Consider the following 27,892-nt stretch of genomic DNA (forward strand, 5'->3'; position numbering starts at 1 on the left):
ATTCATCTGTCAATGTCAAGCTGCTTCCATGTACTGGCTATTGTAAATAGAGCTGAAGTGAACATTGTGGTACATGACCCTTTTTAAATTATGGTTTTCTCCGGGTATATGCCCAGTAGTGGGATTGCTGGGTCGTTTGGTAGTTCTATTTTTAGTTTTTTAGTTTTTTTTTTTTTTTTTTTTTTTTTTTTTTTTTTTTGCGGTACACAGGCCTCTCACTCTTATGGCCTCTCCCATTGTGAAGCACAGGCTCCGGACGCGCGGGCTCAATGGCCATGGCTCACGGGCCCAGCCGCTCTGCAGCATGTGGGATCTTCCCGGACTGGGGCATGAACCCGTGTCCCCTGCATTGGCAGGCAGACTCTCAACCACTGCGCCACCAGGGAAGCCCTATTTTTAGTTTTTTGAGTAACCTCCATACTGTTTTCCATAGTGGCTGTTATCAATTTACATTCCCACCAACAGTGCAAGAGGGTTCCCTTTTCTCCACACCCTCTCCAGCATTTATTGCTTGTAGATTTTTGATGATGGCCGTTCTGACTGGTGTGAGGTGATATCTCATTGTAGTTTTGATTTACATTTCTCTTATGATTAGCGATGTTGAGCATTCTTTCATGTGTTTGCTGGCAATCTGTGTATCTTCTTTGGAGAAATGTCTCTTTAGATCTTCTGCCCATTTTTGGATTGGGTTGTTTGTTTTTTTGATATTGAGCTGCATGAGCTGCTTGTAAATTTTGAAGAGTAATCCTTTGTCAGTTGCTTCATTTGCAAATATTTTCTCCCATTCTGAGGGCTGTCTTTTCATGTTGTTTATGGTTTCCTTTGCTGTGCAAAAGCTTTTAAGTTTTATTAGGTCCCATTTGTTTGTTTTTGTTTTTATTTCCATTTCTCTATGAGGTGGGTCAAAAATGATCTTGCTGTGATTTATGTCATAGAGTGTTCTGCCTATGTTTCCCTCTAAGAGTTTTATAGTGTCTGGCCTTACTAAAGTTTTTTTTTAATATTAAAAAAATAAATGGGTAACAACAGTCTAATTTAGAAAAAACTGAAAATAAAGTCAGAATAACAATGAGACTGGCACTGACAGACACAAATAGACTGAAATGTCAACAAAATATTCCATAAAGTTCATTACCAGCCATGAATATTCTTGAAAATTTTGAGTATGATTGATACAGTATTTCATATTAGTGAGGAAAGGAAAGCTTATTCAACAAATGTTTCTAGGAAAATTTCTTGACTATTACCTTATCACATGGAATAAGCAAAATTTATTTAAATAATTCAATATTACCTTTCACAGCACAGAAGAGCTAGAAGAAAATAGAAATAATTATGTACCTAATATCTTCTGTGTGTGTAAAGAATATCTAAACAAATGATTAAAGGAGAAATGATAAATAAAATTACTTATAAATTTGATCCCTCATATTTTTGTATTTAAGTTTAGGGATGAAAGTCAGGGATTTAATTTGTCATTTTAAAAGGACTGGATGCAACCCTTTGTTCACATGTTATGTTACTCACACCCTGGACTGAACAACTGCCCTCTGCACTGTTCATTCTTCTCAGTAACCTCAACAACTTCTAATTCCTGGTAGGCAGCAGTGTGCTGGTTAAATATATGGACTTTAGTATCAGACACAACTGGGTTTGGGTCTTGACTTTGCCCCTAATGGCACTAAAATCCTCTGATTTTCAATCTCCCTGTATGACTTGCAGGGAGGAAAAAGTCTATTAGATGTTACTGAGATTTTTCTTGTATTGGTCGTCGGAGCTTGGAAGAGATAATGCTCCTCTTTGCTCCTGGTTCATGTTAAGTGCTCCACAAATGTTACTACCTCACGACTCTGCATAATTGAGACCTATATCCTGAACTCTAGATTCACAGTCCAACTATATAATATGCATTGTTTCTACTTGGATAGCCTATATTTACTTCAGTCCTTGAAAAGTCCTAAGAGGGGATTTGAATAAAAAAGAGGTCTACCTTGGCTCTTCCATAGAAAATTCAATACTGTTCAGTATTGATACTGTCTAAATTCCTCACTAACATTTAATAGCTTCGCACTTTCACAGAAGCATTGAAGTCCTTTGTCTGATCTAACTTTGTACAAGTTAGATCCAATTTCTCTACTCTCCCTGGCACACTTTGCTCCAGTTGCACTGAATTACCTTTCCCCTACATACCCCTAATCCTTTCTTCCATTTGTATCTTTTCTCAGATTGTTCCCTCAGTCTGGAATTTGCCTCTCCCATTGCCACATGTTTAGAGCTTGTCCACCCTCCAAAGCAGTTACCACCTGTTACATCTCTCACAAAAACATGCCCCCGACTCCTACAGATTTAGCAATGCTTTCAAATCCCAAAGCACATAATTTGCTCTCTCACTTATGAATTTTCATCCTAATTCTTCCTTGCATTGTTGTTATTAAAGGTGATAAAATAGTTAACAAGGGATATGGCACAGTCTCCAAGCAATGCCGTTGCTCAATGACTGTACACACTGGTTAAGCATGCATGCCTATTGGTTGATGATGAGACAGGACCACACTAGATCGTAAGCTCCCTCAGATCCGCATATATATTAAAGTGACCTCTGTAGCATCCAATTTTTTAACACAATGTCTTGCACATAATAGACATACTCATATTGATCATTACACAACTTAAAAAATATAGAAAAGAAAATCATGTGTCAGTCAAATTAGGGCAACAAGCTCACAAACAACTAAACATATTCAGTCGACGGAAAACAATTTTACAATATAATGTGCATGGTGGTTGGTTTTTAAAGACAATATGTGTAGGGCAAGTAATCAAATGACACAAAAGAATCCACTAATCACATTGTTTTTGACAATATCCTGACCTCAAGATTGAGGTAAAAATCAGATAACATCACAATTCCTTGTTAATTTTAACAACACATCTACAATATAAATAGGTTGTCAATAAATTTTATCTATTGTTAGCTTTAGTAAAACGGAACAAAATACACATACTTTTTAATTTAAAAATTAACTCCTTGAAAGATCATTCTTGACCTCGGTAAAATGAAGAGAATTAGGAAACTACCAAAATGATAAAAGGGGAAGTGATAGAAGACAGAAAAAAGGCATTATGTATTTAATTTGAAAGTTCCTTGGTTTAATTAGGAACAGAGCCTGAAGAAATGGGAATGTCTGGAGTCATCATGAATTTTTCTTCAGGAACAAGAGTGTTAACTATCATCTGAGTTGTGAGAACTCTGCTGGGAGCTCCTGGAGGCCAAGGATTATGCCACATTCCAAACTGCATCCCCAGTGCTAATCCTAGTTCCGTTAGCCACAGCATTTGCTGAGGGACTCTCTGGATGCCCTAGTAACAGTTGCTATTCTGTTCTAATTGGGGGGTCTTCCAGAATGGTTTTGTATTTTTGCCTTTGCAAGCTAATTTTTAAACAACTCAGTTGGACAGGGAAATGAGGAAATTAAATGAGCATTTTACATACAGCACTTGGATATTCCAATCTACAACCCCATAGAGAGATAACTATCATTTACTCCATTTTCTTTTCCCTATTTAAAAAGAGAAAATACTTGGAGAAAATACTTTTAAAAACCTGTTTTTGTGTATTTATCAAAACAAGACAACAAGATAGAGGACTCCAATCCTGGGGCCTAGATTTTTCTTGGTTTAATTCAGGAAGTCATTTCTGTTGTACACTTGCTTCATGGACTTTGCAAAATATGTCCATTCACGTAACAAGGATTCAAACTAATCACTGTTAGAGCTATGTATGAAATATATACCTATATAAAATAGACTTGAGATGCCAGTTAAAATGAGATTGTTGTGGTTATTACAGATTTCCATTATTTCTGCATAAGTTGTTACGCCTTTTAAAAAAACAAAACAAAACCACTTCCAATAATATATTAAATCAAATCTTGTTCTCTACCCTAAACCCCTCCGCATCACATCCTCAGGTGATGTGCTTTCACACACTCAAGTATCTGACTGAACACATGTGTGAGTAGACCTTAGCATATTTCTACAGTAGTAGAGGTTTATTTGTTCTGGCCCACTGAAAATTGAAATTGAGTAATTAAATTCAGGCTTCCAAAGATACTTAAGAGAATAAATGATGTATTAGTGTTATTTGTTCTTTAAATGCACGCAGCCAGGCAAATTATGCTTCATACAAAATCACAATCCTAATGCCTGCTGCTAAAGCTTGTGAACACCTGGTTTAGAAGAAAAAATGGGTCAAGTCAGTCACTGTATGTAATATACATGGATATCCACCAGCAAAGAATAACACAATTAGAAACTTTAAAAATGTGGGGAAGAACCAGATCGTCTATTTTGAGGGTATTCGAAGTTTTTAAGGTAAACTGGGAAAACACTTGTCAGACTTGGAAAGTCTAATGGATTTGATCTAAATCTTTAAAGGAAGTGGTCCAGCTCTTCCAAGAAGTGCATATTTCGTCTTGACTAATATCACTCTTTTGGATGGGATTCAAATGGCTCTCTCTTATATCCACTTCTCATTTAATAATAGCTACAATTTAAAGAACGTTAAACACGCATCACACATGGTCCTTACTCGCTCTTTACATTGTGCACTTACTTAAACTGTGGGCGTTCAACCATTCATTAGTAGAGATAGCCCACAAGACTATTACTATTTTCCACTACAACTTAGGTCAGAATTCCAGAACTTTTGATTGATCTTATATTCTGAACCACTGAATTAATCTCATGCTAGGATTAAAATTTATAAGTCACTGCTGTACAGAAGATGTATCATTGTTAGAGAAAATGATTAAGAGGATAGTAGATTTTTAAAAATCAGAACCCAGAAGAAGTAGACTTGCTCAATAAGTAGAATAAGGACACAGCTATTTAGCATTAAAAAAAAAATCTCAACGTGCTCAACACAAAATTTCAGTCCCATAAAACATTACTTTTTGCATTCTGTATACTATAATTCCAAAACAAGAATAAAAATTTTATGAAAACAGACTGTCTAAAGATGATTACTTAAAATCTATGATAAAATAAAATCTGGTTTAAATTATGACCATCCTAGGGCATATCACTGTAGATCAATTTCACTTAGAGTGGACCGAGGTAGTCACAAAACAAAGTGCTTAAATGAATAATATGAAAGGTTCAAGATGAAGTGGAACATTGCCATATTTACAATTTCAAGAAAACTGTACTAATCTACAAAGAGACACTATTTTTCTGATGCTATGGAGAAGAATTAAAAAGAGGAAAATTCTGGTCAGGAGAGTATATATTATGTTTAAAAACAAATTGAACTAACTGTTTTGTCTGTTCTTTGTTTTCCCAGGCTGTTTATGTTGACTGACAACAAAGGGAAGTGAAAGCAATCCTCTGGATCACTCAAAACAGATAAAATTTACATCATACATATACCTCAAGTCCAACACAAGGTTGAGTCCATATTTCTATGGGGACAAAAAAAATCTTACACTTTAAATTGGTATCTTCTTCTTATCTGCTTAGAACAAATAAATTTTTGTCTGATTCAATAATTTTCTCCCCAACCTCTGCCTATATATTCTTCTTAATGTAAAATTGTTCGTAAAGGATTTTTTTTAAAAAATATCTTTATTGGAGTATAATTGCTTTACAATGGTGTGTTAGTTTCTGCTGTACAACAAAGTGAATCAGCTATATGTATACATATATCCACATATCCCCTCCCTCGTGAGCCTCCCTCCCACCCTCCTTATCCCACTCCTCTAGGTGGACACAAAGCACTGAGCTGATCTCCCTGTGCTATGTAGCAGCTTCCCACTAGCCATCCATTTTAAATCTGGTAGTGTATATCTGTCAGTGCTACTCTCTCACTTCATCCCAGCTTCCCTTCCCCCACCCCCATGTCCTCAAGTCTGTCCTCTACGTCTGCGTCTTTATTCCTGCCCTGCCACTAGGTTCATCAGTACCGTTTTTTTAGATTCCATATATATGCGTTAGCATATGGTATTTGTTTTTCTCTTTCTTACTTCACTCTGTATGACAGACTCTAGGTCCATCCACCTCATTACACATAACTCAGTTTTGTTCCTTTTTATGGCTGAGTAATATTCCATTGTATATATGTGCCACATCTTCTTTATCACACTTGTAATAAATGTTTAACATTTACTCTTCTCGCTAGATTGTAAGCTCCATAAGGGCAGTCTGTCTTAATCATTGTATGTAGCACAGTACTTGGCACATAGTATTTGCTCAGTAAATATTGTTGTCTGACCATAGTTTAAAAGAAAACTATGTTGAAATATTATTTTAGATTTCTTTTTAAAATTTACTAATGATATGAAAATTTTATTACATGAAGAGCGTAGTGAAAAGGTTTTAATGAAATGATTTATAAAATGAATCTATACCAAGTGTTTTGTCTCCTTATTTAGCTATTTCCTTTGATATGCTCAGTACCAATTTGTTTTGTGTTTTTGTTATACTATTTCAAAGAGGGGACTTTCTAGTGCATTAACTGTAAGTGTACACACTACACCCTGTGAAACATAATACAGAAAAGCAAAGAAAGGTGAAAATGAAAAAGAATTTTTTCATAGATTTTGAAGACTCAACTAAATAAATGGAGAAATTTTGTGTTCCATTTTAAAGCTCCTACAAGTATAATGTATATTTACTTGGTATCTAAGTAAAATTTCTTCAATTGGGACTTTAATCATCACAGTACTTCACATAGTACTTCTTTGTTTGTTGTTAGACATGGATGCTTTCTGACTCTGGCACGTGGCTAGGCCTAACTGAGATAACCCTCTCTGTGGTATGCTACTGTTCACACAGGGGAAGGGACGCTGCTGCAGCCAGGGCACTGCTAGCCCACTGGCAGCCTCTCTGAGGCCAGAATATCCCTGTAGCTGGTCCAGGGTATACCTGATGGATTTTGAAGTATAACTTTCCTAAAAGATTTAATATTTATTGTAGTTTTCTTTTTCATATTATTAGCAATCTCTTAAGTATCTCTTATAGAACTACTCATAACTTCACATAAATGTGTTACTTGTAGATTTGCTTATTGTCAAAATGTCATAAGTAACTCAGTCAAAAATAATTTGTCCAAAATATTGCTGCCAAAAGGGCATGACTCACATTACATTACATATTCCATATGGTTCCCATCCTCAGCTCCCACCCCTCTGCTCAGTAACTAATCTGAGATTAACTGTTGATAAGGGTCAGTTCACTAAAATATAAACACATTGACTCATAAGTTTAAATAAAATATAAAGTAGCCTACGACTGGCTTCTTCTTGGAAAACAAGCATGTTTTGTGTGGGACTGATAGGAAATAAGAAGGCGGCATTAGGATAAACAATTTCTATTCTTTTCAAATGTTAACATCGATACTAAAATAATTATATTTATAAACTTTAAGGTTAAGAGAAAGATGAAGTTAAGTAGCTAAAACTTTTGGGAAAAAGCGCCCATGAATTGCTTCTCTGTATACATGAAGTATAGAATCAGATGAAAATCAATGGCTATTACTTGAATATAAGATTATATTGTTTATTCATTCACTTAAACATTCTTGAAGCAACTTTATGGGCAAGGCTTTCTGCTAAGTGCTGGGACACCAAGATGAATAAATCATAGCTCTGGTCTGAGAGTTGTTCAGCCTTATGAAGGAGACAGGCATAGAAATGGGTAAATTTAAGTCAAAGAACAATGATAACACAAGATGAAAATTATGGTATAAATAGGCACAGATTTTGTGAGTGATAGACAAGTACAGGAGGAGAAAGAGGAAAACCTGAATTCAGGGCATATGTAGTTTGATGCATCTATGGAATTTCCAGGTAAAGTATTGTACCAACCCTATGCCTGTGTGCCCTTGGACGCATCTTTGGTCTTTCTCAGCCCTGCTTTCAGAAGAGCTGCTCCCTAGCATGTTTTCCAGCCTCCCCTGTTAGTTGGCTTCCAGCTGATTTGATCAGGCCCTGGCAGAGATTGGAGAAGGGGAGGAAGGGAGAAACTGGGATATTTCTCCCCATCCTTGTCTATCTCAATATATATTTCTATCTTTTGTTGTGTCTCTTCCTTACCTCCTGAACCCGGAAGACAGGCTTATCTTGGTTTCAGCTCTCCCTGTCCTCCAGCCTTTAGGGACAGTAGCTTTCTTCTGCTACCTCCCTACCCCCTGCTGGGTTTCTCAGCATCTTCCATGCACATATAATAACTGCCAGCCATAAATGTCCTATTTTTAAAATATGTAAATTTTTAATATGGTTTCTATTTTCTTGGTTGGGCACAAATGCCTGGTGGACATCTGAGTCTGAATTCCACTGAGCTTGGATGGCAATCAACATATAGACAAGAGTTGATGAGTTTATACAGAAGGACGATGGGTAAAAGGAATGGTGGATTGAGGATGGGACCGTGGGACCATGGCAACAAGTAGAGGAAGCACAGTCTTTGAATGAGTTCAAATAAAAATTTTTAGTAGAACCAGAAATATGTGATGCCTACGTAAGTCCACTGGGAAACTTAAGCATCACTTAGACCCAGCATTTTTCAGATCAGGTTTCTAAAGATAGAAAGATCAGGTCACCAGTCAAGACAAGATTTGAACCTTAAATCTGGGTTTCCTATTTCCCCATCGAATGGCCATGTGGTACCATGCCATTAACCATTCTTTTTAATAGCGTGTGATTTGGCATCATTTTCCTGGATTCAATCACTTGCTCTTACCTTGTGTGATGTTTGCACTTCAGTTTCTTTTCATGTAAAACCAGGTACATTCATAGGTAATTGTACGAATTAAATGAGATAATATGTGAAAAGTACTTAGAATAGTGTTAAGTACTTAGAATAGTTAAATTCTTGAGAGTGTAAGTCATGATGGATACCAGTTTTATCAGATCTTATCAAAACATTAGGAAAAAAAAATTTTAAACGAAGGATAAGTCATTGTGCACCTTAGAGATACTGATTATGTGTGGAAGAAAAGGATTTTTTTTTTCACTTTGTAATACATTTATAATACTATTTAATAAAACAAAGTTTAATTTCAAATAAAGTTCTCACTTTAGAAGTTAGTTCAGTCATTATTTTTTCTGTAAAAAGATTTTTACACCATTAGTTTCTTCTTAGTTCCACATTTTTAAGGCTTGCCATTGACTTAAATGAGGTTTCATGATTTTCTATTTGTATAGTATTTTAAACAAAAACATTTTTTTTAAATTTCAAGATATTTTTTCCCTGAGAAAGTCTTCAAGTTTCGTTCTGTAATCCTCACTCTTCTTTTCCTTTAAAATTTATTGTACCCCAAAGTGCTTAAATGTTAAATATGAATGTTAAAATGAAGTGACAAAGTCATTCTAATTTAATAGATCATACAGATAATGGTGACTTATTTCCTAGTGCTTTTGGTATTAGTACTTAGAAATTAACATTCATATTAAAACAAAAACAAAGCAAACAGTATAGCATACAGATACAACCAAAATCCAGTGTATTGTAAACTGTAACTTACCTTCAGTGTCTGCTAGTCCTACGCCTACTCCTGGCTGTTTTATAGTCTCTTGCCCATTCTGCCCCATCTTTCCTCTGTTTAAAAAGGAAATAAAAGTTTATATATTCAATTATAATCCTAAATGCAAATGAGGAGTCCAAGTTTGAAAAAATAGAATGATGTCATATATTCAGACCTGCAACAAATTACTTGAATGGCAAATGTTGTATGAACACAATAAATCACTCTATATCATGTTAATTTTAAAGTGAAAATTTGTTTATCATTCCTATTTAGTCCAAACATAGAACCTCAAAATTCAGTGTCCTATTCATGGCCTCATTTATCAAAGACATAACCATCATGAAATCTTCAAATTTTGTTTTAGAATTGTTTTTTTTTTTTCTGCCATTTTTAACTCAAGAAGGAGAAGGGTTTTTTATATCTTCACACTTTGTTATGATGAGTTATATAGATCCTTTGGTGAGAAGGGAAATGTTGAATTGAATAACTTATAAATATAATATTGTAATTACATGGATTATTATTTCTTACAGATCCTTCCTGTATTTTAAGCTGTGTGTAGCACATTGGCTTTTGAAGTCATACAGCTTGGTTTCTACTTCTGGCTTTGCTGCTTTATGCTATACATCATGTAAGGTAAATCTTTCAATCTGGTGAAGACTATTTCTTCTTTTGTAATTTAAGGATAGTAACAGGAGCTACCATTTGGTTATGGGAAAATCACATGGAAAATGTATGTAAGTGCTTAGCATAGTGTCTGAAACATCATAATATTCAATAAAGTACTAATAGGTAGATATGTACATAACAGCTTTAGAATTCAGCCAAAGGCTGAAAACCATTTTTAATTTCAGCCTTAAACTTCTTGGAAGGCCAAACAGATGAAGAATTCATTATACTCTGAGCACTGTAGGTTCAGAATATTGATAATATAAGAGCCACACGATTATAGGTCACTTCTTATTTCTTCAGAGAAAAAGCTACATGGCGTACAAAAGATTTGGAAGTTGCCTTTATATGTAGTTATATAAGATGTTCTAAAAAGATGGAATAAAAATGCTTAAGTGTTAAAAATGGTGCTTGAACAAAGGAATGTCTTGATACTAGACTTTCTAGACAATAATTCAAACATAGCAGTATTTACTAACAATTCATTCTTACTCTCACAAAAATATTTAGTTTGCGTTACCAGCTGAAAATGTAACCATACTTATTTCTTAAGACTCCAATTAGATCTTACTTGAAAACTGCTCTAAAGATCCTCTCATCATTCTACTGAAATGGTTCTGCACATAATGAAAGAGGAACTGATGTAAATTCAAAATCATTTTATCTTGAAAGCCATTACATTGTTCCAAGACGACAATTCTAGGTCAAAGTTTTAAACACAAATTTTTATTAAGTGATTATGTGAAGGATAAAGTGCATGAAGAAATGTTATAAATTATATATATAATTATATATAGTTTGCATCTGAATATATACAAAAAAGTCTTGATTAAGCAATGCACAAAACTTCAATTTGTGTAATTACTTCAATGAGATTTGAGACAAACAGCTATGATAAATTTAAAAAATTAACTTTGTCTGCCAGGATTAGACATGGAGAAAGCTTAATAACTTAGTAGCAATCTCACCTTTAGCAGTATACTATACAAGCAGAGTGGGCCAAAACACATCTTGTTACTGAGCCAAACTCAACTGAAAGTGAGGATCGTTTTAGTAGTGCTAATCGAGTAGATGAGAGTACTGAAAAATTACTATTCTATACTTTGCCAAACTTTAACAAAATAAGTATAATTTTTAGTAACGGTAATAAAAAATTTTTTTGATAATTTTTATTTGATCTTGAGGGCTATATTTCATATTTTAATGATGCTATTCCACTGCAGTATTTGTTTCTAGTGAAAACTGATTTTAACATTTGGTATTTAGCCAAAATGTGTATTAGGTGCATTTCTAAGATTATACAGAAAACTTGCAGCACTGTGAAGCTAAATGAAGTACAAAGGAAATGTAACTGTGGGTCTTAAAGGATGCAATTTTTCTGAATTCCCAATAAATAATCTTCATCTCAGGACATTCTGACTGCACAGGTTATAATTTATCTCTGTTAAACAATCACCAAATAGTTATTGAACACTTATGCTAGCCCAAGCAAAACTGTGTTAGATACAAAGAGAGACAGAAAAGAACCACCAAATACTGCTTTTTACTTATATCCTGTAATGCTTTAGAAAAGAGAATTTTCTTTGTGCTCATATGGCAAAAACAATAGCCTCCTATGCAGTTTTAAAAGCTTTTGATTTACAAGAGAAACAGGAAAATGGGAAAAAGCAAAATTGAAATGTGGTTTGTGTGTAAAAAAACCAATCTACTTCCACTTCAGACATTCAGATATTGAGGAAATAATGTATTTTACGCTCTGAAAGTTGTAACTTTATCATCAGTGTTAGATTATATATTTTGAAAGGTACAGATAAATTGGAAGGATAGTAAGTGATGTGTGGTGCAAAACCTTTACAAATTTATATGATATTCACAGCTTGGAGAGAGAGGAATGTAATGAATTTGTAGAAATTCTCTTCAGTTAAATTGGATCATCAGAGTCTGCGGACTAATGAGATCACACTCCTTTTAGAAATAACTGTCAATAAAAAAAGAACTGATTAAATACAAATAACTCCATTGAATCCACAGCCTAGGTCTCAAAAAAAATAGACAGATAATCGAATAATTAGTCAATTTAAGTAGGAAAAATGTAACCCAAAAATCACAAAATAAACATTTTCACCTTACAAATCCCTTTTATCCATTATTTTGCTTTTATAAACTTGAGCCATTATCTAAATATTAGAACTATTCTGGGGATCAAAAGGAAAGATTCATAAAAAACCGTGATAGTAAAACAAAGAGAAACAGAAATTCCACTCCCAGAGATGGTTTCACTTAACAGAGAAAATGAAAAAGACCCTCTAACAAGGGCCCAGACTAGGGATCTTCAAACTCACTTTGCAAAGGGCCAGACAGTGAATGATCTGAATAGTCCCGGTTGTAATTATACAAGTCTGCCCCTAGAGCACAGACAACATTAGGCAACACATAAGCAAACTGGTGTGGCCGTGTTCCAATAAAAGTTAATACATGGACACTGAAATTTCAAATTCATGTAATTATCATGTGTCACAAAATGCTATTCTTCTGGGTTTTTGGGAAACATTTAAAAATGCAAAAGCCATTTTTAGTTCTTCACAGACCTTACAAAAGCAGGCAGCAGGCTGGACTCACCCTGGGCTAGATCCTGGAGCTCCATGGCCCAATGGTGTTTTTGAAAACTTAGAAAACTAGTTACTGGAGAAAGTCAGGAAGTTTAGATTTTGATATTGGAATAGAGATAACATATTTATCTTGGATTTATCTTGGATGCTGCTAGATTTTGCCACCCATATGACTAAACCCATTCTAACACAGTTAAAATACAGTCTGCTTTAGTTTTGCATTTTATTTGCAATATGATTTTCTCGAGGCTTAACGTATTATAAATTAACTTTATTCCAAGAGTATCTATTTGGGGACCTATGCCCTGCTTGTTATTTGTTCTAGAAAATATGGATCCACTTCAAAATCTTCCACTTTAATGGTAGAGGAATTTATAGTTGAAAAGTCTACATGAGTGGCCCAATGTGCTATTTCAAATGTGATATATGAGTTCTTTAAATATGTTTAAATATCTCCTGATTCAAAATCAATTAATCTATGCATTATGCAATTAAAGCATCCATATATTACTGCTGCTGAACTTGATTCAGGCATAGCTAAGTTATTATTATTTTAGCAGTTTTTCTATTAAATACAGAATGCACTGATTAAGTAGTCCTGGTGGTGACCAGCATTCATGCTTAGAATTCACTAAGTTAATCCAATCTTTCCTGAACAGTCTATTTTTTACATAGGCATAAACAGTTGAAATGCTTCAGGGACACTGACTCAGACTTGGATAATTATCTAGTTATTTCCTTTTCAATGTTAAGAAAAGCTTACTCATGAGGCTGTTAACTTTCCAGTGGGAAAACAAAAAAAAAAAACCACCACTTACATCCTTGGAATAGGAAATAGATTAGTGTCCCCTGCAGTGCTGCTGCTTCCTTCACTGTCCACGCTATACCCACTGCCAAAGCTGCTGCCCGAGGAGCCAGTGGACACGGAGCTTTCTGAAGGCCGGTGATTGGTGGGCTTGGCTGCATGGTGTGGGAAGAGTCAACACCACAGTCAATCAATGAACCTCCCATTGATCTCCAAATGCATACTTATATGTTTTCTTCATTTACGTGTGTAAAGAAACAGCTCTAGCAAGAACTCCACATCTCTTAACCTGCCTTTCATTTTCTTTTCCTTAACCAGTAACTCTCAGTGGCAACAATGAAGCCCTTGATTGTTTTTGTTGGATATAAAAGAAAAAAAATTAACTTCTAGGAATCAACCATCACATTTTAAGACTGAGTTAAATAGTATTATTATTACTTGTGATTTCTTTAGAGTTACTTGTGATTTCTTTATAGAGTATTGCAATAACGATATGGCAAACAAATAAGAATTGTGGCTATTTCATGGAGAAAGGAATTTAGGAAAACTTGGGTAGACAGAAATGACAGAATATGTGAAAATTGCTTACTTACTTCCCATATTAATAACGAGTAATTTGTTTTTCTCCTGAGAAGTGAAGATGCAAAATAGAAGAGATAATTTCAGAAAATGACTGAAAATCCTGGACTTGTTTGTATGTAGCTCTACCAACTACCTCCAGCAGGTTTTTAAATTTGAAGATATTTGTTTCCCCTTAGGCATGTCCTAGTTTATGACTGGGAATTGTTTTAAATAACCCATAAGTTTGATTTTTTGTATATAAGAATCCATATTCCCATAGAAGAGTTATGAATTTGTGTTATAAATTATGCAGTAAGAGAATGGTAATATTGTTAGCAGAGTTCTAGATTAGAGATTTGGGAGGAAATTCTGATGCAAAAGGAATGAAAAGAAGGCAAGTGTAGGCGATTGGGATTGACATGTATACACTGATGTGTATAAAATTGATGACTAATGAGAATCTGCAGTATAAAAAAACAAACAAAAACCAACTAATACTAAACTTTCTTTGGGTTATTTGTATGGAAATATGTTAATATAAATGTTTCAGACATTACATGAAATTTCTAAAAATCTTATATGTTCTGGTGTAATGTTATAAATCATAATTCTAGTTATTACTTTAAAATGTATATCTCAGAAATAACTAAAAAAAAAGAAGGCAAGTTTTTCCTCTTTTTTTATGGGGGTGGAGATTCTCTAGGCAAATTTTTGAAATTGTCATTTGTCTTCTGCCACGTGGTCAGAGTTTAAGAGCATGAGCTCTGATCACACGGATCTGGTTTTGAATCCCAACTCCTGCTGAAGTTAACTCTAGGTGGTCTCCGTTTCCTCATTTGAAAATAATGGGGTCAGTAAAGCCCCCCTCATAAGACTGTGATTATGAGGAGTGAGATAAAACAGGAACTCACTCTTCTTTGTCTTGTGATTTAATTTGCTGTACCCCCAAGCTCTTCTTCAGGGCTTTATGGTCAGTGGCTGTTCTCCACTTAACAGTGCACCTAGTCCCGGACAATGAATTCACCTCGATTCTCTTCTAATTTTAGATGTATTCTAGGCTGCAAAAGTACTTAAGAGTCTCTCTCCTCCATAAATACTCTCCTCCTGTTCACTCAGGAGTTTCTCAAGCAGTTGGATAGATCCACACAACTGGGTAAAGAGTTGATAATCATTTAATGATCCTAAATGACCAAAATTTTTCTTAAGGAAATGTATAAAAACACAATGACAATCCGGTGGAGTTTTAACCAATATACCCAAATAAAATGAAAAGCATAGATACTGTGAGGGAAATCATCTGAGGGCAGGAAACTCTCCATCAGATTAGCCAGGATCAAGTCTTGCAAAGGCTTTAGCTTTTCCTCACTTCTTCCCTTCTATTTCTGAACTAGCAGTTTCTCTAAAGCCACCAGAAATTTTCATACTATCTATTCCAGTGATAGTAGGATTCCTTTCCCAGAATAGAGAAGGAAGAAATGTTTGATAATTAGTCAGTTATATATCAGGTATCTATAAATTGGGAATAGCTAGTTAGAAAAGGGTCTGAATCCTGTTAAATAGCCAGTCATCAGTGAATTAAGAGTAACTCACAGGACTAGATTTCCAGGAAAAGAATAATAGTCATAATATTTGTTTAATATTTTCTTCAACTTATGTGGAAGAAAACCAGCTGGCGTATTTAGTGTTAAAGACCTTTTAAAAGGATAAGTTAAAAAATGTAAAGGTAATATGACTGATATAAAATTATGAACATTATAAAGAATATTAAACTGTATAACCAACCACATAATGAGTAAGATAAGTCAACTGATTGTAAACAAGGAAAAGCTATCATACCTTTTGATTGTCATTATATAATACAACCTACTAGATTGTTAATAATTTTTAGTATGATATTGAATGTAAAAATTTAATTTCATCAACTGGAAAATCTCAATATAGCATTTTCAAAGACAAACCTTAATTAATAGACATTAATTTTAAAATCAATTTATCTTTACTAATTTAAAACTTTTTTTTTCCCAGAGCAATCTCACAATATATCAAAATATCCACATTATAGAAATGATGTCTTATTTACATATCAAAATATCCAATCTTTTCTTTTGCAAACTTTGATTTTACCTGATGCAATTTCTAGTTCTATTCCTCTTCTGGGAAATTTGAGAAATGTGAACAGAATGTAAAACAATATAATAATAGAAAAGGAACAAGGATAGAAATAAATTTAAGGAAAGCCAGTTTTGTCATACTGCCTAGGTGAATAGAAATTTCATTTGGAAAACCTGTGTAAGTGTTGTCAATATTTTAAACGCAAACAAGTAATAGTTTATAAGAAATATTACAAGAAAGAAAAATATAGGGAACATATACATATTTCAGAATAAGTAAGTCTACCTTAACATCTTTGCAAAACAAAATTACATGTAATGTTGAATCTAAAGAAATTTTAGGCGGTTAGGTGAATAATTCAAATGAGTCTAGATATTTGGCATTATCTCAAAACATCTGGTGCATGACTGAATTTTTTTATACTTAACCTGGTATGTAAGCATAGAGATAGATAGCCTGACATTTAGTTACTTTTTGAAAATGACTTAAACTAAAATGCAGAGTGGATCTTCCCTGTACAAGGCTATATATACATAGCATAAAATGAGATTAAAAATACAGAAATGGTGAGGTTTTGATAAGCTGGTGCTAAGAGTCCAAATATTTTAAAAGTTCTTTTTCAGTTACTTGAAACTACACGTCTATTTGCTAATTTCTTTTAATTGAATCAGCCCCACATAAGAAACCATCAACTCAATTAAACTGAACTGTATTTCTGCAAACTTCTTAGTGAATAAAGTGCTTTTAGGATTTAATGTTGGAGGCCAGATCGTATGCAATTTCAAGACATCTCACGATTTCAGTCAAGTTTTTTAGTTTGCCTCTCGAAGTCCTTTATCATCTGCTTCTTTCCATATGTACCTCCCATAATTTTCCTTTGTATACCCTTCACTGAAGCCCATTCAGACCACTCACTCTGAATCCCTATGGTTTGGCTTTTTTTCTCCTAGCTCTAGCCAAGCCTCTTCTTTCCAGTTTTGTTATACCCTCCTCTGACCCTGTCACTTTCTCATATCTAAATTATACTCACCCGGAAAGGCTCAGCTCAGATAGAACCTGCTTCATACATTTTCCTCATCTTTACAATCAGAAGTGAACTTCTATACCTAGACTCTCATAGCACATAATTTTTTTCTTTTATGGCAACTGTCACTTTCTATCTTTAATTGTAGTTGTTACATTCATGTGGCTATTGGAAACAGAACCTACCTATGTTTGCTCCACGGTAGCATTCTTAAAAACTTAATCCTGGGACTATGCTTAAGCAATATTAAATAAATTGATAGTAAAATTATAATGATAACATATTAATAATTCTTTCCTTTAACCAAACAACTTAAAACATCTGAGTGATTTAGTAAGATTTTTCATTTTTAATCCAGTTCTGTTGATACAAATCAAAAAAATCTCATCAAAGATACCACAATATAGGTTTTTTTTAAATCCCACTTTCTTTGTCAATGCAATTTTGGGTAACCTAGCTTTTTTGGTAGCTTTTAAAATCAGAGATTCAACTTTAATCTGTCATACTGTATATAAAAATGTGATCACTCAACCAGTTGTTCTGTTATCCCAATTCCCTCAAAACTGGTTTGACTGAAAGAAATATTTAATGATAATACATGAAACATGGGAGAGCATAGACTTGTGAATTCAAAAAATTCTTAACAGACCATGAATATTATATATATATTTCTAAATTGAAGTGACAAAATAATTTGTATGGTAACATTCCATGGGAGGCACTAGATGGTGCTAATACAGACACTAGTACTTAGGCTGATTGCACCTTTTGGTATACAGACAGGTGGTGAGCTCCAGTTTATATTTCAGTGTAATGTCTCTCTATGTTCTTGTAGAAAATATTATTTTAAAACATTAAAAATAAATGACTTTCCATAATTTTATGATTTCAAAATTAACAATTTAAAAATATTGCTTTATTTTTCCTAATCTTGAAATCAGAATTTCAGAAATCATGTATTATGCACCTGTGTATTACATATGAAAATATTTATTTTACATTAGAATTGAGATTTATTTAATAATGAAAAACATTTTTGGAGCCATTTTCTTAAAGAGTTACATTTTGGGGGGCCTTCTTTCTTTTTGAATTTTTATTTTTACTATTAAGTACCAACTAGAAAAAAGAATGTATCATATAAATATGTGATGGAAGAAGTCCACTCCTACAAAGAGGGTCCCTATACGCTAGAAGAATAAATACTAGCGTGTTGAAGAATTTTGTGATTCAGTTATTGAGGGGGCATTTCAGGTAAACGTATTTATTTTCTGTGAGGCAATTCAATCTGTTTTAAATTATTCTTTGACCTCTTCATTTTCTGCGGCTTCTAGGTGGTTAGAAAACATTTTATTACTCCTCTGTGGCTAACCTTAATTAAACCTGGTAGTGTCTCTTTGACTGAACATCTGTCTTCAATTAGTTTGCTCCGTTGATTTTTCCCCTCTACTATACATACATACTTAAAAAAATGCAGAACTATCACTGTGCCTATCACACGATGGCAGCACCATGCGCAAAGTCTCAGATCAGAATTGTAGACGATTTTTATAATTGTGGAATCATGGAAATTAAAAGCTGGTAAGGACTCTAAAGATAACCTGTTCCAGAACCATCATCTTGCTTATAGAAAAACTAAGCCCTGGAAAGTTTAAGTGACTTGTTCCAGTTCACAAATCAAAACTGAAAAGTGCTCATCCACTTTTCTATCATATTGAATTGTCTCAAATTAAGAGAGGTTGCCTACCTTAGAATTCAGTGCTTGGAATGTATGAAGCCTCACTTCCATTGGTTTTATATCTTTGGTCTAGCTCAAAGGTATTTCCAAATATTTCAGGAGTAATTTATTATGCAGGTAACCTGTAATTTCCCAAATTACTTGGTTGATGCAGTATTAATATTATCTTCATAGATACAATGTATAGGATTTTAGGATCAACTGCTTGAAATTAAGAGAAATCAATCAATAATTCTTTTGCTTATTCCAATAGTATAATGATGGAACTGAAATAACTACCTGGCTATTTTAGAAATTATATACTTATAGCATGCTTTTTTTTTTTTGCTTCTTTAGCTAGTTTAACTTTAATTTAGCTGGTATTAACTTTAGTGACGTTTTCTACTTTATCTCCTTTACCTTTCACTCTTTCTATTTATCTATCTACCTTTTATTTTTGCTGTTGTTTTAGTTGTTATATTTACTAAAGGGATTTTGCAGTTTTATCTCATTTGTTGATTGGATTTGGATGTAGCCCTGAAAAATGTCAACTTTTAGTTTCCACTGTTACCAGCACTGTTGGTAGGTTTCCCCTCGAATTATGTGCAATAACATTTTTAGGTTTTCTACTGTCATCCAGGGGTATTAAGAAGGGGTGTTGCATCTTACAAGGACTTTAGAAATTTAGTATACTTTTTTTTCTGAATTTAATTCAGTATATTCGTTATCCAATTTGGAAAAATTTAAAAGAAGACACTAGAAAAATGGCATAGGTAGCTTCAATACAACTATTTGTAGGAATGTTCACATACCTCCAAATTACAAGTTTTCACAAATAAAAGTATTTAAAATAGACAACTCTGATTTCTACAATATATCAGTCATTTGTAAACCCTTGGGTGGAGTCAGTGAAAGGAAGGATGTCACTGAAATATTTTTTAAATGAAAAATTATTGGTGATTATATTACCTCTCTCCCAGGGTCGTTGAGGATGAAATTAACACTAACACTCGGCTTGGTCACTCAGAAAAAATAATTATATATATCAGAAAGTTACAACAAACTTATAAAAATCAAAATATGTCCCTCAAGATATTCCATATTATTCACATAGTAGCTTCTTTCAGAGAGGGAGAGGAAGATGCGATGCTTCTATTTTCTATGTCCTGGGAAATGTGGTAAAGCTTTAAATCATGTTCGCACTCTTCCCTCTCCATCCACATTGGCCTTACAACTGACTTCTTCAAGACGTTTTAATAATCAGTTCAATCTTTTTTGATCTAATGCATCACCATTTTGCAGGTTTCTCCCATTCACTCCCTAGCTTTATGGATAATAGGATCAATGATCACTTTAGGGAACAAAAGTAATAGCATATAACTTCAATACAACACGTATTGGAAACGAGAGTAAAGTTAGCTTAATAACAAGGTAGAGGATTTTTTTCTTACATAAATACAATATGTAATGGCTCAGTGTACTATAGTTCTTGCATTTATGCTATAATGTTGCCTTTTAAGTGTGTCTTCCTTTCTAAAGGTGTTTTTGGTTCAGAACTTATTTTGGAAGAAGACACTTAAAATAAATACAGTTTAAGTGGGGACCAAAATTTCAGAGTAAATAATGGATAAAAGTTTAATTAAGACATCATAAAGAAAGTAAATTCATTTTATCTTTAATAAGTTTAGTTTATAATTCTAGCTATGTCCAAATAAATAGAATGAACAAAGAGTTTATCAAGGAGACCAAGTTTTGGTTTTGTGCTAAAAAAATGCTAACACAATTAAGATCTTTACCTTTAGCTAACACAATAAAGATCTTTACCTTTAAAAGATTAAGAGTAAGGAGAATTATATTGAAAGAAAAAAATCTTCAAGATCTACATCAATTTTCAGAGCAACTCAATTTTTCAATATTTATTTCATTCTCCTTTGAAACTGAAATATTCTCTCTCACAGTTTGCTTGCAAAACAAGTGGTCCTGTTTGAGTGAAAGTAATTATAAAAATAGTTTTGAAAAATGTTCTTACATAATCCTGAAACTGATCACCTAGATCATGAATACGAAGATAATAAGGACGTTATCTTTAAACGGAATCCAAATAATTTGATTTATATAAAAATCCTGTCCAAAGGAGACATTTCCAGTGCAAATACAAATTAATAATAGCATACTGATTTACATGGCTAATGCTACAACAAACACTGAGTATTATTTTTCATATCATTCAAATGTAGTCAGTGGCCATAAAGTAAAGAGGAATTTAGACAATTATTTGGTAAACATATGTCCAGTCCCATGGAATCCATCTCTAATTAATTTCATTAATTTTCCTACCTTCTCCAAATAGATCATTTTCAAACACTTTCTCTCCTCCTATACTTGGTTATATCCCAGTGAACTGTAAAGATTACAAGAGAGAACCAGACCAGAATAACAAAATAATTCTATTTTCAGATATTTCTAAACATGATGGTGTCTGTGCATATAAACTTAAGTCATTGACTAATTGCAATGTTCTACTTCAATTTCAGTTGAAGATAGACAAAACTCATGCTTTTGTCATTCTTCAAATTTTTTCCACATACCTTTAATCAGTTATTTGATAAATATTACTAGGATGGGATATTTATGGGGACAGTGATTTTTGACTATTGTGTCCACTGCAGAATCACTAACACTTTGAAGAGTTTCTGAAATATACTTACTATTCATTAAAAAAATGTGTGTATGAATGTGAATAAATGATGAGCAACTAATATGGGTAATTCAGATAATATTTTCTGTAAATGATAAATAACATTTTCAGAATTCCCTTTTTAGCTTTAATTATTTAAAAACAATAAATTATATGTTTGAAATTAAGGATCAAGGATTAGGTAAGAGGTAAGAAACTTAACATTTCCTCAAATTTGAATCAAAGTGATGATCTTCAGTGTTTCTATTGTTATTTATGCCAACAATGAATTTGCAAAGTATAGGACCACTAATATAGATAATCCAATAGAAGATTAAAGAAACAAATAATTTATAAATGTTTCTCCAATAAATTTTATCATCAAAATAAGGACACACAAAAAATGTATTCTATCTTTAAAATACTCCCTTTCATTCTACCTTAGGCTCGGAACAACTTGATTAAAGTTGACAACTTACCAGACAAACTGCAAATGTAAATAATGAATATGGGCATATAATCATAATGTAACCTAAATCATGCCCAATAAAATATTTAAAATAAGAATATAAAATGAAAAATCATTTGTCAATCTTAAATTATAAATTAACATTAAATAAGAAAAGAAAGTAGGGGTTCCAAAATGCAATCAATACAAGATATAAAAAGCATAGAAAATTTAGAGGCAAATATGATAATTATCTCTTGTAAGAAATTTCTATTTATCCAACCTCATTGACTATTGGAAAACTTATGATTGTACCCAGGTATAGATCAGTGGCTTTTAAATATTTTGGTCTCAAGACCCCTTTTCCAGTCTTAAATATTGTTGAATTTCTTAAAGAACTTCGCTTTATGTGAATTATATCTATCAATATTTATCATATTCAAAATTAAGAAAAAGTTAACATAAGCAGTTGACAAATACATATTCATTAGCCATCAAAGCAATGATGTCACGACATCTCATGGAAATGTAGGAAAAGTCCACTGCACACTAAGGAAGGAATGAGAGTAAAAAAGACAAATAACATCTTAAGAGTCTTAAGAATTTTTTGACCTTGTAGAGTCCTGAAAAGGTCTCTGGGACACCTAGGGATCAATGGACACACTTTGAGAATCACTGGTCTACATCTACAGTGATGAAAATTAAGTATGAACTGTGAAAATGAAAAAAAAAAAAAAAATTAGCACCAGCTTTTTTTGACAATCATCTTAAACCAGTATATACATGACAATCATTCTATGGTGTCTTTTATTTTTTATTTTCTGCAGCAAAAAAATCAAGTTCTAATGCCTTACTTGAAAAGATTTATTATTATTATCATCACCCTTTTAATTTCTCTAAGGTTCTTCAGAATTTGTTTCACCCAGAACTTCACAACTATAGAATTATAAGGTCTGAGTTAAATATTATATGTATCATAAAAATTTGCGTGTCTGTTCTATTTTTGCCTAAAAAACACACAAAAAACTTTATTACACAGAAATCCAGAGTAAATAATGAAATTTAGCAGGCATAAAACAATGCAAATTCTTCCCAAAACGGCTTTTCTCTACACTGTCTCTTCAATTTTCTTGTACATTAATAGTTGGATGGAGCCAAAGTAGTTATTTACTTTAAAAATGTCAGTAGCAATGAGAATGCTTTACAGCAAACTAAAAGTATATATAGAAAGTATATATATATCCATATAGAAAGAAATTTGAATTGTGTAGTATAAAAATTACATTTTCTCTCTCTTTAGATTCCAACCTCATTTTACCTAAAGAGTCAGATAAAAATATAATGTGACCTGTATGTATAACTGAATCACTTTGCTGTATACCAGAAACTAACACAACATTGTAAATCAACTATACTTCAAAAAAATTTTAATAAAAATAAAAGCTATAAGATCTTTGAAAAAAAAATGTGACCTATAGAACTTAAAATAATGTGGTTTTTAATTTCAAATGTCTTAATGAGGAAAAGTAGATTTTGCTTCTGTGTTCTTTTAAGAACAAATAAAGTAGAAGTAGAAATTTTATTCCATTGTCTTTCTTATGTTTAAAAATAGGGACCTACCTCCTGACTTTTTCTCTAATTTTTTTTTCTTTTCTTTTCTTTTTTTTTTTTTTTTGGCCACACTTTGAGGCTTGTGGGATCTTAGTTTCCCAACCAGGGATTGAACCCAGGCCCTTGGCAGTTGAGAGTGTGGAGTCATAACTACTGGACCACGAGGGAATTCCTACCTCCTGATTTTCATCAAGCATTTTCTTCTTAAAATCTTATCTGCTCTTGTTTGATTTGTAATAGTAATATTTTGATTAGTTTCTGTTCAAATGATCATTTAATTAATTTTATCTTTCAGTATTTTAAAACACATTGAGGTATAAAGCTATGGTTCTATCTACATTATTTCTCTTTATACATCTGAAAACTGTAATACCCCAATCAAAATATTGCTGAAATGTTTTCATTTGAAATCCGTAAGTTTTTTTTGTCACCTCAATGATTAAAATATATATTTACAGACTCAACAAAGTAATAAAATAAAAAAGGCTATTTTTCACAGTCTGACTCGTTGTACATAAAGATTCCTTTCATCCTATCCCATCCCCCTATGTCCCCCTCCCTGCCAAAGATTATCTTGCACAACAGAGAATGGGTGAAATATCATGGTTTTACATAATGTAGTACATTCGGATGAAAAGTGGGAAAAAAATCAAGTAATTCATGGATAGATATCTGCAATTAGGCAATGTTGTTAAGCAGCTACCTATTAGCCTTTGGCATTCTTCCGCCTCTCCCCAGGTGGCACTTCACCCAGTTCCAGGATCCTTCCTACCCAGGCGATAACGTTCCCAGCCCCAAGCTCAGATTGTACCCTCTGTCCGTGGTCCCGCACTGTGTCCCCATCAGCCTTCTCATGCTCCACGCTTCTCATTTCTTTCCTCCATCAGCATTTCCTTGCCTGTCTCATTTGCTCTGGGTCCTGCTCTCTGATGGTAATTTGGTAAATTAACTTTTAAAAAATAAATTTGTTTAAACCTAAAATAAAATAATTTGCAATCAAAAAATAAGTTTAACATTGTTAAAGACATGTCATAAATAGCATTTAAGGGACTTTGACATGTTAAAAATTAGGCCTTTCTCTTCTAGGATCATGTATTAATAGTCCCGCTCAATCACATAGGCCCATAGTTAGATCACGTGACAAAGGCACAGCAATACTGAAGCCAAGTTTGATACTTAGATAGGCCAGCTGGTCTTGCTATTCATGTCAGATGAAATGAACATAGAAGTCCTCAGTATGAACCAGTAATTCCTTACGTGGATGGCTTGACACACTCATGGCTACTACTAGAAAAGAACAAAAGTATCCATTCATGATACGTCAGTGAATTCACCTTTGGGAAGGAAGGTGCATAAACAAGAGACAGTGTCATATGTTCAGAGCTATATATTTACTGTCTGTGCCTCTGCATGTGCAGCAGAGATATTTCTGGCAATGAATGTTAAATGACTATAGGAAGATTTGAAAATGCATAACCAATCTAAGAAAATATGGAAACTCTTAAAAACCCAAAACTTTAGAAGAACACTTTGATTTTCAGAGACAACAAAGAAATACAACCCTTGCCCCCAGAGACATAGGCAGAAAACTTTGAAAGCTGAAATCCAATTTGATTCTCTCAGATTTTTGCTGGCTATTTTCTGTGTTCACATCATTACAGTTTGTTTTCTTTTTAAACTATCCAAAGTTTCCTTTTAAAAGCTTTTCTCTGCTGCCTTTCTTTGCACAAACACATTGAAATGAGGAATGTTGTCTGTTTTTATTAACCTCTTACACACATTCCAGAAGACTTCATCTCCAAATGATCTCATTCTGATTTCTTTCCCTTTTGAACCCTCTCCTTTCCAGAAACAGAGAACGCCAAATTCCTTCTGATCAAAAGTGACCATCTGCTTCCGGTCAGAAGAGAATGGACCACTGATCAGCTACTGCCTTTGTAACCAACACTTCTCTCCACTCCCAGTGCCCGCCCTGTTTCCCAACCAGCCACCCATACCACTTGCCCAAGACAGCAGCTCTCACAGAGACATGGCTTAGTCAGAGTTCACCACGGCAATATGGATAGGAAACTCTTCTTTGACAGGTGCCACAAAGGAGCCTTACGGAAAGTGGAGTTTCCAACAGCGGTCTGTGGAAGTAGCTTCAGGACCTTCTCCTACGATTCGGCCACAACAAGGGACCTTCAGTCATAGCTCCTCACATAACTCAGTCAAAGATTCATCTTCTTACTAACCTCTCCAAGCTCTCATCTTACTGCCCAGGGTGGAGGGATACTTCTATCCATCCTGTATGAGTGTTTCTAAACTTAAAGCTTACCTAAAATCTCAGCATCAAACAAAAACAGCTCAGGAATTTTAAAATGCCCTTAATATATATATATATATATATATATATATATATATATATATAATGTAATATATTCCATAGCAACTAAATTAATTTTCAAGGTTGTATATTCCATAGCAACTAAATTAATTTTCAAGGTTGTAAAAATACTTCAATTTGTTTTAGTTTGGGTATGGATTTAAAAAACAACCTATCTTGAAACTCTTTTCCCTGGTTGGCGTTACCTTCTAAAATAGCCGGGCCTATAATTCCACCAAACCAACTGGCTTAGAAAAAAACATTTCCAGGGATTTCTAAATACAAATGTAGAGTTGTTTAGGTATCAGGATGATCTGGCACAATCTGTCTAAATCCTGTCCTTCAGATTCCCTAGCATGCAACTAAACCCTGGAGGGAGAGAAAAAGTTCCTCCTTTCTTACTCCATAATTCTTAGCTGACCCATATTTTCTGCTACTTCAAGCAGAAATCTGCTGAAAAGCTCATATATATATATATATATATATATATGAAAAGCTCTTTAGGGGCAATTTCGTCACCCTTGATAGCAATGACTGCAGATGTACACACAGTTTCCTCTACAGAACCTGATTACTGCTGCACTCTGCTTGTGCTCTTCCCTGGTTTGTGGCAGCTTAATTATCAGCCTTCAGAAAAGAGGATCAAGTAGGTAGACCAAGTCTAAATTGTATTCCGCCATAATTTCTAGCAACCTCTAATCATTTGTAAGGACTGGAGTGTAAAGAGCAAATAAGTAAATGACAATTGTTTTTAGTGAAATCAGGAGAGTTTGATTTCAAAGGAGCCAATGTATATAAAAAACAAAGCCTTATTAGGTGCAGTCATAAACAAGGGTTAGATTGCCGATTCTGACAATTTCCAGGTATGCGTTCTTCATCAGTCATGCTGCCACACACACACCCCGACTCTCTGATGGCTCACTCAGAAAACAGAAACGAAAATATCTGCAACGAATCCCTCATCCACTAGGTGTGACAAAATGAGAAAATGGGAGATGAAACACTTTGCACAATGTGAAGAACTATTCTAAATGTATGAGAGTATCCATTAGAGCATTATCCAAAGAAAGGGAGTTAAATGCATTTTGCTGCAAATTTTAAGACCCACATCTAGGAAAACTAGGACAAAGTATCATAGGAATACTTAAATCATGATAATTAAAAAGAGAGTGAAATAAGAGAAGCATTTGACTACTGTGACATTTACAATTATGAAATATTTGCGGTAAGAAAATAAAGTAAGAAATCAACTGAACTTATTTGATGGAAAAAAAGGTGAGAGGTGGAATTTTAAGTACTGTTGGACAGTACTAGTAAGGCTAACTAGAAAAGGGAAACTGCTTTGGTGATAGTCTATAAACTGGGCTGAGTAAATGCATATTCACAATTATCTTAATATTTAAGCTGTTTCCTTAATTGCCTGCTAATTCAAGGAACAACAGAGTGGTTTGGCCTTTGTACTGCCACATCATACATCCTCTGTTACTCCTAAATATCTGATTAGTTGGGACAAAAGCATATTAAATTTAAAAAATTTCTGAGAATACAGAGAAATGCAATAGGAAAGTACAAGTCTTAATTTTAGTTTGTGGAAAGTACAGAATCATAGAATCAAGTGTTTTAGGGCTGGAAGGGACTTAAGGGGGCAAACACTGCTATAATTTTTTTAATCCTTTCTTTGATATATGTTTTTGTATTAAAATTAAATTTAAATTTGAATTACAATGAAGATAATTTTATTTTATTTTTTTTAATTTATTTATTTTATTTA

At 33.5% G+C, this 27,892-nt stretch overlaps 1 protein-coding gene across 1 annotated transcript in view; it reads right to left on the reverse strand.

The window, feature by feature from the left end:
- Positions 1 to 27,892, reverse strand: part of PCLO (piccolo presynaptic cytomatrix protein) — a gene marked incomplete at both ends in the record, with an annotated part of 388,228 nt that overhangs the window by 39,587 nt on the left and 320,749 nt on the right. The window contains 2 exons of the mRNA XM_079711001.1: positions 9,524 to 9,597; positions 13,623 to 13,764. Of these exons, the coding sequence (XP_079567127.1) occupies positions 9,524 to 9,597; positions 13,623 to 13,764 (216 nt within the window). The remainder of the gene's footprint in view (positions 1 to 9,523; positions 9,598 to 13,622; positions 13,765 to 27,892) is intronic.

The sequence above is a fragment of the Hyperoodon ampullatus genome (genome assembly GCF_949752795.1).
Source record: "Hyperoodon ampullatus genome assembly, chromosome: 9".
Lineage (NCBI taxonomy): Eukaryota > Metazoa > Chordata > Mammalia > Artiodactyla > Ziphiidae > Hyperoodon > Hyperoodon ampullatus.